At 32.4% G+C, this 16,870-nt stretch overlaps 1 protein-coding gene across 1 annotated transcript; it reads left to right on the forward strand.

Annotated features, from left to right (window-relative positions):
• Positions 1-10,597: 10,597 nt before the first annotated feature.
• On the forward strand, positions 10,598-15,613 carry LOC107947013 (thyroid receptor-interacting protein 11). The gene is made up of 8 exons (XM_016881532.2): positions 10,598-11,074; positions 11,364-11,564; positions 11,639-11,761; positions 11,912-11,949; positions 12,057-12,165; positions 12,353-14,599; positions 14,795-14,950; positions 15,110-15,613. Exons 1-8 carry the CDS (start codon positions 10,997-10,999, stop codon positions 15,305-15,307), a joined length of 3,150 nt encoding a protein of 1,049 aa, XP_016737021.2. The 5' UTR covers positions 10,598-10,996; the 3' UTR covers positions 15,308-15,613.
• The last annotated feature ends 1,257 nt before the right edge of the window (positions 15,614-16,870 follow it).

Here is a 16,870-nt window from a genome sequence, read left to right on the forward strand (position 1 = left end):
TCCCTAATTTTTTAGGCCATTTGCAAGTTAGTCCCTGAACCTCAACTATAAATAGGCCTTTTCATTTTTCATTTCAACCATCCCAACCAATCTTTCTCTCTTAGTTTTCTCTCTTCTCCCATTTGAGAATTCTTAAGGAATTCTATTTGTTTGTAATATTTTGGAGATAGTAAAGTTATCATCTGGTGTTAGTGCCCGAGGACGTAGGTATAATTTACCGAACCTCGTTAAATCTCTTGTGTTCTTTTTTGTCCTATTTTTCTTTCAATATTTGAGGGTATAATAGTAGTATTTAATTGTGCTATTAAATTACTATAGAAGGAATATTCTGACTAAGGAAAGACTTGGTATTTAAGAGATCATTGTGATCCACCTCTCTTCCCTGGGAATTGAACTTTGTGTGATTTTTTAGTACAATAATTTACACGCTTCCGACCCTATTGGAACAACACCATCAAATTTTCAGTTCACTTAATAATTGTCCAAACGCATGCCATTGTGTCTTTCTTTTCCAAGCGTTAACACCCCTAGCAGCTACTGTAGAAAAACATGGCGTTCAATCACGGGATTAAGTGAAATGATAAAAGTTTTTCCTATCTTAACTAGTAATTGAGAGTTTAATCTTCGTCTTAGGTGTGGAGTAACTTTAAAACTCGTGACTAATGTTTATTCTCTTAATAGATTTATATAACGCAAAAAAAATTAATCATTGAACTCACTTCAATAAATTCCTTCAAAAACTAAAAAGAAAAAAAAAACATATGTTGGTGGACTGGATTCCTTCTCCCATAAATATAGTATTCGAAAAAATTCACTGCACTTTGCATTCACCTAAGTTTCTTCAAACCATAATTTTAGGCAATCCATACGATTTCGGGTATATTAATTATAAAATGATATGTTTATTATTCCCAATGAGTATGTAATAGGAAGAAGAACCGGAAAAAGAAAACAAAGCAACCGGCATTGGTGGGAACATGACTCCATATATGGTGGCGGAGGCAAGCAAGAAAACGGAAAAAAGGTGAAAAAGTTATGGCTGCCACCGGCCCGCCGCCATTTCGACAAGACAACAATGAGTTGTTGGTCGCTGGTGGGATTAGTGAAACCGTAGTTCTCAGTTGCTTGTCAGCCTAATTTGATGATGTCCAATTTTGAGGTAAAAGTAAAACGTATGGTTAAGTTGTTTGTAACGTGTTTTAATTAGAATTAATCACCTTTTTTCTTTTCTTTTTTCGATGTAATATTTCAGAGCAATATTAAATCTCATATTAATAGAACATAAGTAGAGAATCAGTTTTCTTTTCGTTGATATGAGTTGGGCCAATTCGTTGAATTTGCAATTTATAGGTATTTGGGTTGAATAAAAGTCAAATGGACTCAAGTGATATCATCGCTGAACAAAGTCCAATTTAAATGGATCGACTTTTAAGAGGATTCACCTTTTTAGAAATTTCAAATAGGTGTAGTAATGGAGTCCTAAACATAATCCATATGTAAATGTATATACTAATAAGTGTATATGTATAAAAAAATTATGATCAAAGAACAAGGTGGAGAGATACGACGGTTCACACAGTGGTGAGGTGTTGAAAGATACTAGATGAAAAGATAGAGAAGTATATAACATGAAAGAAAAAAAAAGACAACGGTCTCTATCAAGGCTAAGGAGGCACATATAGGCAAGAATTGTCACTCCTTGGCATTACAGCTTAGCACATGTTCACATTGGTCTCGTCATGGTTTGTCTCTTAAGGAACATGGTAGTGCTACTAGATAGGTTAGGATGTGATTAAAGTGAATCTAGTGAGATCCCACATGGGTCTTATATATATTTTATATAAAAGAGTGACTCAACACTTGTCTATAACGAGGTAAATCATAAATGTACCATGTGTTCAGCAATGCATAAGTCTACAAAAATCACAGTAATTATTAAGTATTTGTCAAAATCATCTAGCTTAATTTTTTTAAATAAAATAATTAATCTTATTTTGAGAACATAGACATAAAATGTATGAAACGAAATTAAATGAGGATACAAATGGAGCAAAACAAGCCCTATGGAAATATTGTATTAAAAAGATGTATGGGACCGATTAAGCTCTAAAGAAATATCGACCACCTTCACGTGAGTGACCACCCTTCTACATCTATGGTCTCTCATGTATGCACTTATTAGGCTCATCATGATTTCACCCCTTTTCTAACTTGTTACTCTTTTTTTTTTCTTCATCTTTTCTAGTTATCGTCTCCAATTTTATCACAATTTCTGCTTTTAATTTCGCTGTGCTCTCATATGCTAAAGAAGAAGAAAAAAAAGCAAAAGCGAAAATCTCCTGCGAGAAAGAAAAAAAAGATGAAGTGTGTTCACGTGAATAAAAAGACAAGAAAAAAAAACTATGAGAAATATTTGATAGTAAAACTATAGATTGATGGGATTTTAGAAATATGTATCCCACAATTATTAACCCAAGATTTCAATAATGTGTGATAGACTAGTTATTTTAATCTAATTGAGAAGTTATTGGTTTTTATTTTATTTTATCTCATCACATGAGAAAAGAATTGAAGTAATAGGAGGTTTATGAAATGATTTTATAAAATTATTGATAAAAACTTCTATTTATAGAAGTAATTGTCATCTTGAATGGCTCTAAACTCAATAGGAGAGGACTTTATAGTATGGGAACTGTCCGAGTCTGGTTCCTTTGCGCTTGCCAGTACTTACTCACTAGCCTATAAGAGGATTCGGGTCACCCCCTGCATAAGTAGTAACCTTTGGAGTTCTATCTAGAAAGTTAAACTACCCTCCTAAATTAAAATTATTTCTCTAGAAGTGTAGTAATAAAGCTCTCCCTACAAATCATTTCTTAGCCCGGAGCGGTTGCGCTATCATCGATCGATATTCCTTTTACTCTTTGGATCAAGAAAATATCTATCACTTACTCCAAGATTGCCCCTTCACAGTTGCATTATAGGAGTCTATCTGTCACTAGGTCCAATACACCCCTCCACATCTTGACCGTTGGGAAGATTGGCTTCAGGATAACATTTCATCTAAAACGTGGGCTTGATCTCCTCAAATTCCTTGGTTTGTTGTGTTTCGTTTCTCTATGGGGGCTATGGTTATGTTAGAATGCCTTAATCTTTAATCAATATAGGCACGTTGCTAGGTTTGTTCAGGGGGTCCTTATACCTGCGAGTTCTCTGCCCTCCTCCCCTCAAAAACAGTGAGGACTCTCTGATTTCATCCTTGTATCCTGGAGGCCCCCTCATGTAGGATGGTTCAAAATTAACACAGATGGCTTTTCTCTGGGTAATCTAGGGAAAGTTGGTGTTGGTTTTCTTATTCAGGATCATTTAGGTAATTGGGTGATTGGTGCCTACTGACATATTCCAAGAACTACCAACGTTGAAGAAGAGCTTTGGGCCTTGCGTGATGGACCGAATCTTGCTCGTGACCATAATATTTTAAACATTGAGATTGAAGTAGATGCAACTTTTGTGCTTTATTTTATGCAGAACTCTACTAATTGAAAATTTGTGTCATCTCCTTTGATTGATGAATGCAGGACGCTTCTCCGTTTTATGAGTTCTAGGCATTGGAGACATATCTTTTTGGAAGGGAACAAGTGTATGGATGCTTTAGCTCATTTGGGTAGTAATTTTTAGTCTTCTTTGTCTTTAGATGAACTCTCTCCTTTCAGTTTGTTTTATGTTTGTTCTTATCCCTGATTGTTTACATCACCTCCTTTTAGATGATGCTCAGGGGTAGTTATGTATCGAACCTTATGCTAGTGTTTTATTAATAGATCATGTTCCTTTTCCAACAACAACAACAACAAAAAAAGATAGCTACATTTAAAATAGGAATTCAAATAGTTAATTTAAAAATAAGATAAAACAATAATTCAAAACTAGGATAATGATAATAACAAATTTATTTGAATATTTCAAATCTTAAGACTATATTTTTAGTTTCTTGCAAGATTAGTGGTTAGAGTAGTAATTTTGAATTGATGATGACAAAAACTTGCGGACAACTAATGGAAACGATGGATTGATGATAACAAAAAAATGCAAACAATCCATGGGAAAAAATGTGGATTTTGTCGCTAAGAGCAATGTAATGGCATGCTCTTATTTTGAGTTACAAGAGTGAAGAAATGAATCAAGAATATTGTGATTTTGAAGACTATGCGGATTGTAACATAGTATTATGAGTTACAAAGTTGTGGTTCGATATATCCAAGACATAGTTTGATATCAATTAGGCGCAAGACCCCTTAAACTACCATCAAGATAGTAAGGTACGAACCTTATCACTTTAAACTAGTATATATATGAATTGATTGGTCGGTGATAAAAGAAATCTAATGGATTGACCTTGATGAACAAAAATTGACATAATTTTTGGCAAAACAGATAAATTATTAAAGTAAGGTCAAAGACATGCTCGATTGAGCAAAGGGATAAGAAAACTTGTGTAGGCTAAAATCCTGAACCTTGTAAAAAAAAAAACCTTGCATTTTGACTTAAAAACCACGAGACTAATTAATTAAGTTAACACTTCAATTATGAGCCCATCAACCACAAGTAAATTATTTTTAGTTTCCCGATTGAACCTTAATTCGATTGGTATGGGCATTGTTGTCATGCAGGAGGACGTGGATTCGAATGTGCTGAAACACATTATCCTCTAATTTATGAGTTAGAGAGGGGTTATGGATATTTTTAGGCCTTGTGTCAAATAAAGCAGATATGATTAGAACCTATAATGAGATTATTCAAAAAAAAAAATATTTCTAAGTTTTTACAAATACAAAACTCATACTAAATTTAATGAAATTTCTACAAGCCCGTTTAATTTTAATACTTCATATATATCAAATAATGATACTCTCACAATCGATAAAAATACTTGTAGTTAGGGGTGTGCAATTTCCGAGTAAAACCGAATTAGTTCAGTTAATCGGTCAGTTAACCGAATTAATTCGTTCAGGGATCGGTTAATAATTTTTTGGAAGTTCGGTTAATGATTAATTAGATTTGAAATCAGTTAATTAACTAAATTAACTGAAAATTTATATTTTTATATACATTTTACATATTTTAAATTCAGTTAATTCAGTTAATTTGGTTATTTCGGTTAATTTTTTTTACATGTTTTATACTTGTTTTAACCAAAAAACATATGAATTTCAGTTAATTCGATTAACCGACTGAATTAACCGAAAAAGTTTGACTCAGTTAACGATTAAGGGTTTAAAAGGGCTGGTTAATTCGATTAATGGTAGTTTGGGTCGGTTAACAGATTAAACACCCATACTTACAGTAATTAAAAATTAATAAAAATATAACTTTGTTTATCCAAATTCATTTCTAAATTTAAAGGTTGTGTTTAGGCTCTTCTAAATATTAAATAAAGGTCAAATTTTGCTATTAGACTTGTACTTTGCATAAATTATAGATTTAATATTTTTATTTTAATTTGGTCATTTTCAATTCTTGTACTTTTAGAATTAGAAAATTTTAGTCTTAATCAAATGATAGTTATTAAATTCATTAAGTTAAGTTTTGTTATTTTTAAATTTTGACGTGTCAAACATATTTTCGCATGTATAATGCTATGTTTGTATTGTTATTTTCACATATTATTGACCAAAAATAAGTTAAATGATTTAACTACTGTAGTTTGTATTAAGACTGAAATTTTGAGATTTTAAAAATATAGCCACTAAGAATGATCCAATTGGTGAACATGAACCAAATCTATAACTTCACACATAATATGAGACTAATGACATAATTTAACCAAACAAATTTAGTTGTGTTAGGACTAAAATTTCAAAATTCGAAATGTATAGAGACTAAAATTGATCAAATTAAAGTACATGTACTAAATATACAACTTACACAAAGTATAGGGTCTAATAGCAAAATTTAACCTTAAATAAATCTTTAAACCCAAAAAACTAATAAAAATATTATTAACAAATGTACTTTGATTTCATTTGTCAAATCATTTGTCCTAAAGTTTTTAGCTTAGTTGAGAAGCTTCATCATTCGCTTTTTGATTACTCCAAAACTAGTATCAATGGCTTTAGATTTTTATGATCTTTTTTCTTGGTCATCTACGATATGATTGACATGTTTTCTCAACTTCCATAAGTGCAAATAGCTTATTGAAATAAAAAAGGTTGCAATGTCCTTAACTTTCTTGTGATATATACCATTGATGATAGCTTAATAATAAGCCCCAAAAATGTTTGACCCTTTCTTATTTCACGGACGACATTGCAACTTAATTATATATATGTGTAAATTAATTCACTGTAAAGCTAAGTAATAATGAAACCAAAGCAAACCAAGTTAAGTGGCTTATGTGTCTCTCTCCAAACCTAGTTTAAAAGGTGAGACGACACTGTCTTTGCTGATAATGATCCCATCTCATGATCTCTTCTATTGCAAATTTAGTAGTAATAATAAAAGCTATTTATCTTATCACCAACTTAGCTTTTTTCTTTTTTCTTCCCCCCCCCCCCACAGTTGCAAATGTAAAGGTTGCATGCATGTGATTTGCTTTTTATTTATGGGTGGCAAATGTTGGGCAATGTTGGATATTATTGCATGCATCCAAAACAAAAGGGTAGATAATCGATATGAACATGATATGTTAATATATACAATATACGAAAAAAAGAAAGAAAACATAACAAGTCCAACAAGCATAATATAAGAACAAGCAAAGTTTATGTATATAGATTGTATATTTAATGCATTACAATGATAAAAAGGAATTGCGTAGTGATAGTGCAAGTTCAGTGGTCCTTTGCACTGAAAGGCATGCATGGACCCTAGGAATCAGTGTTGGTGGCTAATTTTGAGAGCTTCCAGCTTTTCTGCTGCAGCTTATCAAGTTGGCCTAATCCTATACGCTATAACGCTCAAGAGTGTGCTAATTTTGCTTGTGTAAACACAGTACTTTCGTGGTCCTAGCATTTGCCTTAGCTCATTGAATTGCACCCAAGCAAAATATAAGAAACAAGGCAAGGATATATAAATATATATATTGATACAAAGGGTTGGTTGTAGCTGTTTGTGACAGTTTATTCATAGGGCAAAGAGTTGTAGGTGAATTAAAGAATTGGGATGTTGGTGTCAAGAGAAGATTAGAGGGAGAACAAGCGTAAAAAAGGGTTGAAGATCTAATTAGGAGAGAAGGTGTCTTGATCTATTTGCCTGGGGTTTGAAAGCTTTTAAGGAGGGGCTTTTTTCTAATAGTTCTCTAAGTATCATATGTCCTCAAATTGGTTCTAAACTACCTCCAAGTTAGTTTATCTATTAACTTTTTTTTGGTATAAATTATCTTAAACAGGTGTTAATGTCTAGACTATCATATTTAGAGAATGAATATATGTGACCCACGAAATCAAAGACATGAGTTATAAGTATTTTCAGTCATATATATATGTTCATCAAAGATTTACATCAATATATGCAAATGGAGCAATTTTAGAAGAGGCCCTACATTATGAACTCTTGTGACTCTACAAAGACATCCAATCTCAACAATTTTGTATGTATTTGTAGTCCATAGATATTTATGTTATTCATAATTGAAATAAGCTTAATATAAATATTTTTATGGTATAAATACAAATAACATAGGAATCAGTAGAATATGGTACTGAACTTACTTTCCGTTTTTATCCCATGTGGGACTCATTAATTTAAGGTGCTATAGCCTTAGCTTTGGCCTTGGGTTTTTTTTTTCTGGTCTGTGGTTAAGCGCTTATACATTTATATATCTCACGTCCAACACATGACATGACCAGCTTTAAAGCAAAGTAATAAAAAGAAAAGAAAAGATATTTATGCAAAGCAATTGAAGCTTATTTTTTTCATATATTTGGGGGTTTTCTTTTCTTTTCTTTTCTCTGTTGATAAACTTCATTTTTGTCTCTCTCCACGTAGCATCTTACACAATACATCTCCTTTAATTCTCCACCTAAAACCCTTTTTGCCTTTTTATTCTTATTTTAATTTGTATGTAGCATTAAAAGAAGTTTCCTATTAAAGGAAAAATATTAATCAATGTTTAGTAATGCCAATTAAAGTAATGTATTAATATTTTTTTAATAATGTATTAAATTTCATTAATGGGTTGGTTAAAATAAATTCTATTATTAAATAACTATCATTCTCGTTTTTAAATCTTATATATGAATATTATTGTCAATGCAAGAATACGTGAATTCGAATGCGTTGAAGTACATTATTCTCTCACTTATAAGTTGGAGAAGGAGTATGAATAATCCAGAACCTATAATAAGATTGTTTAAAAAAACTATTAATGCAATCTCACCTAAAAAATACTCTAATCATTCATTAATCAATTGTTATAACTATGTTAATGTCTCGTGTAATTTAGCAAAGATTAGGGGTTGCATATCAAGTTTTATATATAAAGTTTAATCTATTTTATGTTACGTATTAAAAAAAGAGAGGGACTATTTTTATCTAAAATTCAAGTAACTACTAAGTCAAATCAATCCAAAATAAAGTGTTTCAACATTTAACATATAAATTGAGGGAAAAAAATCTAATCTTAATTACAATGCAAAATTAATTTCCATATCAAAAAATTGCCATTAACAGCATGCGCACTATCAAATATACCAAAACTCCTTGATTTGAATCTAGCTTGGCAATCAAGAGGACAAGAGTATATTGGTATATGTAACCTGAGTAAACCTGTTAATGTTTTATGAAAAATTACAAGTTAGTCCAATTCTTGATAATCATATTAACAATTGATTTTTGTTAATTTCTTGTATGTAAATTGTCGAACTTTTCATTTCAATAAACAATTTAACAAGGTTTAACAGAATTAAACTATTAGATTAATTTGTCAATTTTTATTGAATACAAAAATCAAAATTTTGACAAATCGAAAGGACTAATTTACCAATTTTATAAAATAAAAATCATACGATGTTCCAAAAATAAAATGAGTTTGATACAAATATATGAATGTCTTAAAATTTATATATATAAAGTCTTGTATAATTCTGTTAATATTTGATATTAAAAGAAAAGTGATAGATTGATGTAGAGTACAAAAGCCATTCATTTTAGCTTACGTAAATGGGTAGAAAATTTCACTATATAAAGTAGAATTTATTTTTGGTTAAAATGTCATTTTCTAGCGATTAACATATAATTTAGAAAAAAGATTAACAATTAATAAAATTAATTATAATTGTAATTAGTGGGAGCTGACCGTTGGCATTGGCGTTTGCTTCTCTTTTTATCATTGGATTCGGACCTCTTAGTTTTGCGTCGGTAGCAACTGGCACCATCCACTACGACATGAAATGCCCGTTATACCTTTCAGTTTTTATAATTTACCGATCGTACCCCTATACTACAAAACTTTATGGCTGCCCCAAATATTAAGTGATAATATTTACAACAATGGCATAAATGCCAACAAACTTTGATGAAAATGTAATACCTAAAATTAATTGTTTTCGATAACTTTGTTTTATGTAGTTAAAAAAAAATAAGCTATCAAAATAGTCATTTTTGTTTTCCTCGAGTTATATTTTAGTCACTTGTGTTTGAAATGTTATGTTTTAGTCACTTATGTTAATGTGCTATAACATTTTAATCACTGAGCCGCTAAAACGAAAAAAATTCTCAAAATAAAAAAAATATAAGGACTGATTATATAATTTAACCTAAAATTTTTGTTTGAAATGACGATTTAACGTGTCACATCAGTTTACCATTACACCGTTAACGACAATTAACACTTAGTGACTAAAATGTTATAATACGATACTGTAAGTAATTAAAACATAACATTTCAAACATAAGTGACTAAAATGTAATTCGAAGGAAACAAAAATGACTACTTTGATAGTTTACCAAAAAAAAGAAAAATAATGGATCATACCAAATTTAATTTTTTTTGAGGGGCATATATTTCACATGGATTTCAACATTTCTTCAAATAGACTTCAAAGAAAAAGGATGTCGAATATATGTTATAATTGGAAAGTTAAGACATAATTGGGTAAAAAAAGGATATTATCGAGAAAAAGAAAATAATAATATAAGCCATCAAAATGAAAATGACACAACGTAACACCTAATATCCAATAATTCAAAAATGTTGAAATGCATTTTTCATTTCAAACTCAAACCTGCAGCATTACGTTTTCGTTATTTCCTTTTCTTTTTTATTTTTTTTGAAAATATTATTACAATTAATGTTTTTTGACCCAGTGAATGTGTAGATTTATGAATGTAAAATAAAAAAAATGCATATTACAATTTTTTGCCTATAATCCCGCAGCCATTAATTAATTAATTTTTTTAAATAATCTTATATTTTAAAATTTGCCAGTTTGACCCACGCCAGAAGCTAGAATTTTCGCCAAAACTAAAATTGGAAAGGGTATTTATGTCATAACAATGACTTTTTATTTATTGTTCTCTTGACTCGAAAGTCAAAACAAACACATTTGTTCTCGCTAATGCATTGATTATTTAAATTAAGCATTAATTAAATTTAAAAGAGCTCGTCCTTACATTTTTTTTTGAATTATTTATTGTTCATTTTTCTTTAAAATAAAATGTGAAATCTCTTTCCACTAAACACTGTTACAACTTACATATAGAATGTGAAAAAAAAAAAAGTGAAAGAACTCTTCTACTTCAGATCCACTCTCTTACAATGCTTCCTTGTTTCTGAGTTCTTGACTCGGTCTCTGACTCAGTACTTGCCGCATTACCAGCTCCTTTCCATTAGCTGAACTCAACGTGTAGACTAGTACAATAGGCTTGTTTTCCCGCGCGTGTCAGCACATTTTGACCTTTTTTTATGCATTTGGTCGAGTGATCGAATAAATGGCGTGTTTTCGGCGAATTATTCCGGAGCTCCGGTGAGAGTTCGCGGTTTTCGGAGATTTTTGTGAAAGAGATGTTTAAGTCGGCGAGATGGAGGAGCGACAGGAACAAGATAAAAGCGGTCTTCAAGTTGCAGTTCCATGCAACTCAAGTAATCTCATTCTTTCAATTTATTTTTAGAAATTCAATTAATTGAATAATTCCTGAAAGTTCTATTTACTTTTGTTTATTTATTAGCTCCATCGCTCAGCAAATGCAGCTCAAACAGCGAACAGAGTTTGATTGGATTGTTTCTGAAACTACTTTAGCTAGCTTGATTGGCTAAAAATGATCATCTTTTAAAAGTTGTTTTTAAAACAATTAATAATTACTTTGTTTCGTAATGTGATTGCATAATTTGAGAAAATGTTGAAATATTAATTATGTTCTGTATAATTTAGGTGACGGAGTTAAGTGTACAAACACTGATGATATCGGTGGTTCCCGGCGACGGAGGAAAACCGACAACAAAATTAGAAAAGGCGACAATTCTGGACGATATCTGTCGATGGGAAAAACCAGTATACGAGTCCGTTAAATTTGTTCGAGAGCCAAAAACTGGGAAGATCAACGAAAGAACCTATCATTTTATTTTATCATCAGTAAGATACTTTTGATTAATGTGTTTTTTTTTCTTTAATTGTTATATAATTAACATTTTATATGTTTGTTGTAGGGATTGGGAAAAGGAGGTTTGATTGGGGAAGCTTCAATTGATTTTTCTGCTTATGCAGAGGCAATTAAAACTTCAACCGTTTCTCTTCCATTGAAGAATTCAAATTCCAAAGCAATTTTACATGTTAGTATAGTTTCAGTCTCTCTATTTCTCTCTCATATTTATATGTGTCACGTATTACTTCCTCTGGTAGGCTTTTCTTTAAATCTTTCCTCATAAATATGGTGATTCACTTTTTAAAATATGAATTCAAGCTGTGTTGGTTTTGAACAGGTTTCAATACAGAGGGTGCAGGAAAATGCTGATCAAAGGTAAAGAATGGTCACTTTTTATTGAATTCTTCTTGTAATTGGAGTTTGTTTCTGGAATGCTGTAGTGTTTGCTTGTGAGTTTGATTTTATTGGGATTGTTTTTTCAGAGAAGTGGAAGATATTGAAGATGCAATTATTAAATCACAAGGTAGAAGCTTGAAGGCCCACTTGAGTAATGGTGAAGCAGATGAAAGCATTAAGAACGCTTCAATTGAAGTATGTTCCTATTCCATTTAGTGAAAGTGTTCATTTTGGATTTGCTTATTGCTGTTTTGTTCAATATTCAGACCATTTTCTTCTTCTCTTAACATTTTTTGTATCCTAATATGTGCTTAATATAATTGGTGATTGAGAATGGATATGCATGTTTTACTTATTTTTTTGTTTGTTATCGATCTGATAGGATGTGCCTTTCAGCAAAACCCCCCACAATGATGAAATGCATGAGAACCATAGAGGATCTAATGGATGTGATACTACCATTTCAAGTTCTGATAGTAGCTCTGGACTTGATACTCCACGGGAACTTGGAAATGGAATAAGGAATGACAGCATCTATCAGGACCCTCCTTATCTGCCATCTATGAGTAACACCTCATCTACTCCAAAACCAACATCAGTTGCCTCAACAACGATCTACGAGGCTTGGTCGGCAGGTTCTGATCATGGAATGAGTACTGATGACTCCAACAGTTCTCAGGATACGTTTCCAAGAGAAAGTTCCCAACATGGTTCAGATAATGAGATGGAAAAGCTCAAGAATGAGGTCATTGCTTTGTCCAGGCAAGTGGATGTGTCGGATTTGGAATTGCAGACTCTCAGAAAGCAAATTGTAAAGGAGTGCAAAAGGGGGCAGGATCTATCATGGGAAGTTGTTACTCTGAAAGAAGAGAGAGATGCACTCAAGTTAGACTGTGAGAAACTTAAGTCCTTTCAGAAGCGAACTGATGATGCAAAAGTTAAAAGCAGGCTGCAGTTTGAGGGTGGGGACCCTTGGGTTCTCGTTGAAGAAATGAGACAAGAGCTGAATTATGAGAAAGACATGAATTACAATCTTCGGTTACAACTGCAGAAGACACAGGAATCAAATGCTGAGTTAATACTTGCTGTGCAAGAACTAGAAGAAATTTTGGAGGCGAAGACTATGGAGATTTCCAATCCTCCCAACAAATCTGAATCCAATGGCAATGCTGAAGAAGTGAGAGCCATCATCTCAAGAAATGACTCAGATGAGGATGAAGAGCAGAGGGCACTGGAACAGCTTGTTAAAGAACACAGGGGCCCCAAGGAAACCTCTCTACTAGAGCAAAAGATCATGGACCTCTACAGTGAGATAGAGATCTACAAGAGAGAAAAAGATGAGCTTGAAGCACAGATGGAGCAGCTAGCACTTGACTATGAGATACTGAAACAGGAAAATCACGACATCTCATACAAATTAGAGCAAAGCCAGCTTCAAGAGCAACTGAAAATGCAGTATGAGTGCTCGTCCTCCTTTGCCAACATAAATGAACTTGAGACCCAAATTGAATTCTTGGAAGGTGAACTTGACAAGCAGTCAAAAGAATTCTCCGACTCTTTAGCCACTATAAATGAACTAGAAGCCAATGCCAAAAGCTTGGAGGAAGAGTTAGAGAAACAGGCACAACAATCTGAAATGGATATAGAATCCATCACACGAGCCAAAGTTGAGCAGGAGCAAAGAGCCATACGAGCTGAGCAAGCCCTGCGAATGACAAGATGGAAGAATGCAAATACAGCTGAAAGGCTGCAGGAGGAATTTAAAAGGCTCTCTATCCAGATGGCCTCTACATTTGATGCAAATGAGAAGTTGGCTGCAAAAGCTCTGACTGAAGCTTGTGAATTGCGCTCGCAGAAAAATCAGCTGGAAGAACAGCTCGAGAAAGCTAAAGAAGAGCTCCAATCAGTTAGGAAGGATTATGAGGCTAAACTCTCTAACCTTTCCAAACAAGTAAGTTCTAAATCAAATCAAATAGAACTGATGTTGGAGGAAATTGATGATAAATCTAAGAAGCTTGAACAACAAAAGAAGCTTGAGGAAGAAGTAAGCGAGGCTTTTTCCCAGGATATCTGCAGCCTAAAAGCTGAGATTGAAAAGCTGACTATAGAAAAGAATTGCCTCCTTGAACAAGCTCAGAAGGCCGAAGACCTGAGACTTGAGTTGGAACGCACAAAAGCATTAGCTAAAGAATACGAAATGCAGATGCAAAGAGCATATCTAGAAAGAAATGAACTGGAGAGTACAGTTGCTTTGATGAAAGAGGAAGTGGCTAAGGCACTGGAAGAATTGCAAAGAATGAAGCATCTGAAGGACGAGAAACAAGTGGCAGTTGAATCTCTACAATCAGAGCTTGATATCCTCAAAAATCAGTACAATAAATTGAAGCATTCTCTGTCTGAGGATGAAATGGAGAAAGAAAAACTCAAAAAGCAAGTAGTTCAACTAAAGGTTGACCTTAAGAAGAAGGAAGATGCATTGACTGGCATGGAAAAGAAGCTGAAAGAGAGCAATGGAAGAGGAGCAGTTTCTCATGGAACAAGAACACCATTAAGAAGCAATAAATCTGCCTTGGTTCCTGGCAATTCTAAAGATGTTGCGAGCCTGAGGGAAAAAGTAAAGTTGCTTGAGGTAAATTTACACTTCCATGTTCTATATAAACTCAAGTTCCTCTAAACTTTGATGCAAATGGTTTAACAGCAATATGGGAATTCATGATCAAACAACAATTATCCAAAATTTTACTTTATAGTTTGTTTCTTCCTTAATGGTACAGTTATGAAAAGGAAAATTTGTATTCTCAGTGAACATTTTTTCTCATGGCAGGGACATATAAAGTTAAAGGAAACAGCTTTAGGAACATCCACAAATGTTTTCCTGGAAAAGGAAAAGGATCTTCAGAAGAAAATCGATGAATTAGAAAGCAGAGTAGAAGAATTCAACAAGCACAGCGCCAGCTTCTACGAGTACCAACTTCAAAAGGTCAGAAACATTATACTATGATTTAGAAGAAAAAGGAAACCAAAAAAAAAACAAAGGAATAATTTTAAATGGAAATTCTATTATATCAATGAACAACATTTTTAAGTGTATTGCTTGCTTGGACTTATACTTTGTTCCAAAATGGTAAAACAAATGCAGGTAGCTAAAGACGATAACCAGGATGAATTGATAGCTGAACTAGCAGCATTGAAGGAAAGAAACAAGTCCATGGAAGATGAATTGAAGTATATGCAAGATCGGTATTCCGAGATAAGCCTCAAATTCGCAGAGGTGGAAGGCGAACGACAACGGCTTGTGATGACGGTACGTAAAATCAAGAATGCCAAGAAGAGCTGAAAGGTATTCATATCTTCATATACAAGTTACTACAATGTATAGTTGAAGTAGCAGCTGGATTTGTACCCACACGGAAATTGCAGGTGAGACAGTTTCCTCTTTAGAATGCAAAAGAAATTAAGTTGTACAAAAAAAATCAAAAACGCATTCACCTCACCTAGTAGTTTCCATATATAGTTTATTTTTTATAAAAAATTTTACTTTGCATGTTTTGCATGTTTGGTTCTTGTTCTTATATTAAAGATTGTCATGAACATTTCCACAAATATATATATATTGACAAAGCATAAACTAGCTCTTCTTTTACTCTTTATTAGCAAGGTTTCAATTTCCATGCTTGAATAGGTATTTGATTTTTTTTTTAGATATATTTTAGTAAGATTTGTTAATTATAATAAAAAATAACACCGACACTTAATTTCTTTTTAATTTGTGGAAATTCTGAATTTTCGAATAAGATCCTGGTTGGATTCGGTGAGCACGTGAATTATTTTTTGGACGATGGGTAAATCCTCAAAATTGATAGTTTCGTTTTCCCGATTTATAAATGCCAAAAAAATAAACAAAATAAAAATGATAAACATGAAGTTGCCCATATTTGTAATTTGAATGAGTATTAATATTCGATTATATAGCGACAAATAGATAAAATAATATCAAATACATTGTATGTCGAAAATCATACACCATATATATATTTATATTATAAAAAAAATATTTTTTATTATTTATATCAATTTTACAATTCACGATTAGGGTTCATGGTTACTTTTCCTTACAATGTCATTTCCTGTTAACTTACTAAAAGTGTTAACTTACTAAAAGTGATAACAGTAAGATGAAAACAATAAAGGAAAGGGAAAATAAGATGATCAGATAATTTATTCATAACCTCAAGAGCCTATTATATAGGCAATTACATAATGGAAAAAAAAAAAGAATTGGGCACTAACAGAATAAAACTCATAATAGGATTCTTAACAACTACGGAAAAATCTAAACCAATTAAACCCGTGATCCGCAACCACTAAATCCCTGATGTGCAGCAATTACATGCTTAGAAATAATGATAACAAACATATTTTATTAACAATCCCTCCCTTAAATTGAAAACTCATTAAACTTCAATTTATTGGTGCCATTCTTTAAACAGGATCCTCTAAAGTGCAAACTCCCATTAACCTCCTCAAATTTTGGAAAGGAAACAATTTGAGAGGTTTGATGAATATGTCAACCAGCTGATCTTCACTCTTGCAGTAATTGAGATCAATTACCCCATCATTGTTGAGATCACTCAAAAAATAGTACTTCAATCAATATGTTTGCTTCTACCATGTAATACTAGATTTTTTTAAAGTCTGATAGCTGAGTTGTTGTCACATAAAATTGTTGTAGCTCCCATTCTCTTGAACTTCAGCTTTTCCAAGATTTTCTTCAACCAAATAGCTTGACAAGCATATAGGATGTTGCAGTAACAAATTCAGCTTCAGTTGTTAACAAAGTAATAATGGATTACTTATTGAATGACCATGAAACAGCTCCGATTCTCATCGTGAAAACATA

Source organism: Gossypium hirsutum, chromosome D12, assembly GCF_007990345.1.
Source record: "Gossypium hirsutum isolate 1008001.06 chromosome D12, Gossypium_hirsutum_v2.1, whole genome shotgun sequence".
NCBI lineage: Eukaryota > Viridiplantae > Streptophyta > Magnoliopsida > Malvales > Malvaceae > Gossypium > Gossypium hirsutum.